Below are 2611 nucleotides of genomic sequence, written 5' to 3' on the forward strand. Positions count from 1 at the left end.
GCACTGAGAAGAATGTATATTCTGTTGCTATGGGGTGGAGAGTTCTGTAAATATCTATCAGGTTTACTTGGTCCGGAGCTGAGTTCACGTCCTGAATATTTTTTTTTTTTCTTTTGAGACAGAGACTTGCTCTGTCACCCAGGCTGGAGTGCAGTGGTGCAACATCCGCCTCCAAGATTCAAGTAATTCTCCAGCCTGAGCCTTCTGAGTAGCTAGGATTGCAGGCGCACGCCACTATGCCTGGCTAATTTTTGTATTTTTAGTAGAGACGGGGTTTCACCATGTTGGTCAGGCTGGTCTTGAACTCTTAACCTCATGATATGCCTGCCTCGGCCTCCCAAAGTGCTGGGATTACAGGTGTGAGCCACCATGCCCATCCCCTGAATATCTTTATTAACTTTCTTTCTCATTGATCTGTCTAATATTGATAGTGGTGTGGTAATGTCTCCCAGTATTATTGTGTGGAAGTCTAAGTTTTTTTGTAGGTCTTCAAGAAATTGTTTTATGATCTGGGTACTCCTGTATTGAGTGCATATATATTTAGGACAGTTAGGACTTCTTGTTGAATCGATTCCCTTACCATTATGTAATGCCCTTCTTTGCTTTTTTTAATCTTTGTTGGTTTAAAGCCTGTTTTGTAGGAAACTAGGATTGCAACCCGTTTTTTTTCTGCTTTCCATTTGCTTGGTAAATTTTTCTTCATATTTTTTATTTTTTATTTTATTTTTATTTTCCTTTTTTTTGTTTTTTTTTAATGATAGAAACTAAATGTTACAATTTATTCCATCTTCAGGATTACAGACATTACAGGGCAGGATGAGTAAACAAGGCAAATGAAGCGAGCACCTTCAGCTTCCCCCACCCCCACATTTAACCAGATGCAGCATTTTGACATTTTTAGGATATGCAGGTTGACAATTCACTGACTTGGGTTGAGAGCTGGCAATAGCAGATCTTTGCAATTTAGGTTCTTCTTCCACAGCTATTCCAAGTATCTTAATTCCAGAACTACACACTGAGAGCTCTGAAATGGTGTGCACTGCAACATTCTTGCAGCTTTCACATCTTAATCTGACACCTCTTGTGAAGGCAGGGAAGTGTGTTAAAAGCTGTCTTCCTCTTTGCTAATCCAGGCCACCACCAATCTTAACCATTAGTTACTATATAAAAATAAAAGTGTGCTCAAAAGCACTCACTGAAACTGTTGTGCCCAGATCCCTTTTCAGAGCATTAGTTCCCTGAGAGGAAAAAAAGAGGTCCTAACAAATTGCTTTCATGAACGATGACCCCAGTACAGTGTATATAATGTCTTTCGCAGCAGAAATCGAGAGGTCAGGCAGCTCTGCTCATCCTGCCTAGTTTATCATCGTTTGCATACAAGGTATATTTATGTAAAGCTGATTCCACGCCAAGTATTGCAACTATAATCTCAAAAAATTGCTCAATTTTAGCACACTGAGTTCCTGCAAGATGCCACAGCAGGTGAGAAATCATCTCAAAGAGTTCATCTTTTACAACTGAGAGGAAAACATCAAAGGAGGAAATAAAACTCCTCTCTCCTAAGTTCCTCATCAAATCTGATGGCTATGTTCACAGAGTTAGTTGACAAAAATCCAGAGTCCTCAATTTCTGGACTTGCGAAATCCTTCAAGGTGACTGTCAAGGTCAAGAAGAATTTTCAGGCTTTTCTTTGCCATGGCCCATAAACTCCAGTCCTTCAGTAGGAATCTCTTTCTCCTTTATTGCTTTCTGAACACACTGTTGGTAGCGCTTGAAGAGGTCGGTGCACGGGTCTCCGGAGCTGTGCCCCTTGAGAAACTTCTCGGCGAACCAGCGATTGAAGCACTGGTCGTACTCGCGCTTCATGTCCGTGCATGCCTCCCCCACACTGTTCATGGCGACAGTCTCATCTTTTTTATTTTGAGCATAAGTGTGTCTTTGCATGTGAAATGAGTCTAGGCCTTGTGGTGGTGAATTCTCTCAGCATTTGCTTGTCTGAAAAGGATTTTATTACTCCTTTGCTAAAGGCTTAGTTTGGCTGGATAAAAATTCTGGGTTGAAAATTATTTTGTTCCAGAATGTTGAATATTGGCCCCCACTTTCTTCTGCTTGTAGCGTTTCTGCTGAGAGATCTGCTTTTAGTCTGATGGGCTTCCCTTTGTAAATGACCTGACCTTTCTCTCTGGCTGCCCTTAACATTTCTTTCTTCGTTTCGACCTTGGAGAATCTGATGATTATGTGTCTTGGGGTTGATCTTCTCATAAAGTATCTTACTGAGGTTCTCTGTATTTTCTGAATTTGAATGTTGGCCTATCTTGCTAGGTTGGGAAATTTCTCCTGGATGACCTCCTGAAGTGTGTTTTCCAACTTGGTTTCATTCTGCCTGTCTCTTTCAGGAACTCCAATCAGTCATAGGTTTGGTTTTTTTTTTTTTTTGTAGATGGAGTTTCACTCTTGTTGCCCAGGCTGGAGTGCAATAGCGCAATCTCAGCTCACTGCGACCTCTGCCTCCCGGATTCAAGCTATTCTCCTGCCTCAGCCTCCTGAGTAGCTGGGACTACAGGCATGTATCACCACACCCAGCTATTTTTTTTTTTTTTTTAATAGAGAC

General features: G+C 41.3%; 1 protein-coding gene across 1 annotated transcript; it reads right to left on the reverse strand.

Moving 5' to 3' along the window:
- Positions 1–1104: 1104 nt before the first annotated feature.
- Positions 1105–1896, reverse strand: LOC116465740 (TP53-regulated inhibitor of apoptosis 1-like). The gene has a single exon (XM_032754327.2). The coding sequence runs from the start codon at positions 1894–1896 to the stop codon at positions 1666–1668; it is 231 nt and encodes a 76-aa protein (XP_032610218.1). The 3' UTR covers positions 1105–1665.
- Between the last annotated feature and the right edge of the window lie 715 nt (positions 1897–2611).

This window comes from Hylobates moloch, unplaced genomic scaffold, assembly GCF_009828535.3.
Source record: "Hylobates moloch isolate HMO894 unplaced genomic scaffold, HMol_V3 SCAFFOLD_9513, whole genome shotgun sequence".
In the NCBI taxonomy this organism is placed as follows: domain Eukaryota; kingdom Metazoa; phylum Chordata; class Mammalia; order Primates; family Hylobatidae; genus Hylobates; species Hylobates moloch.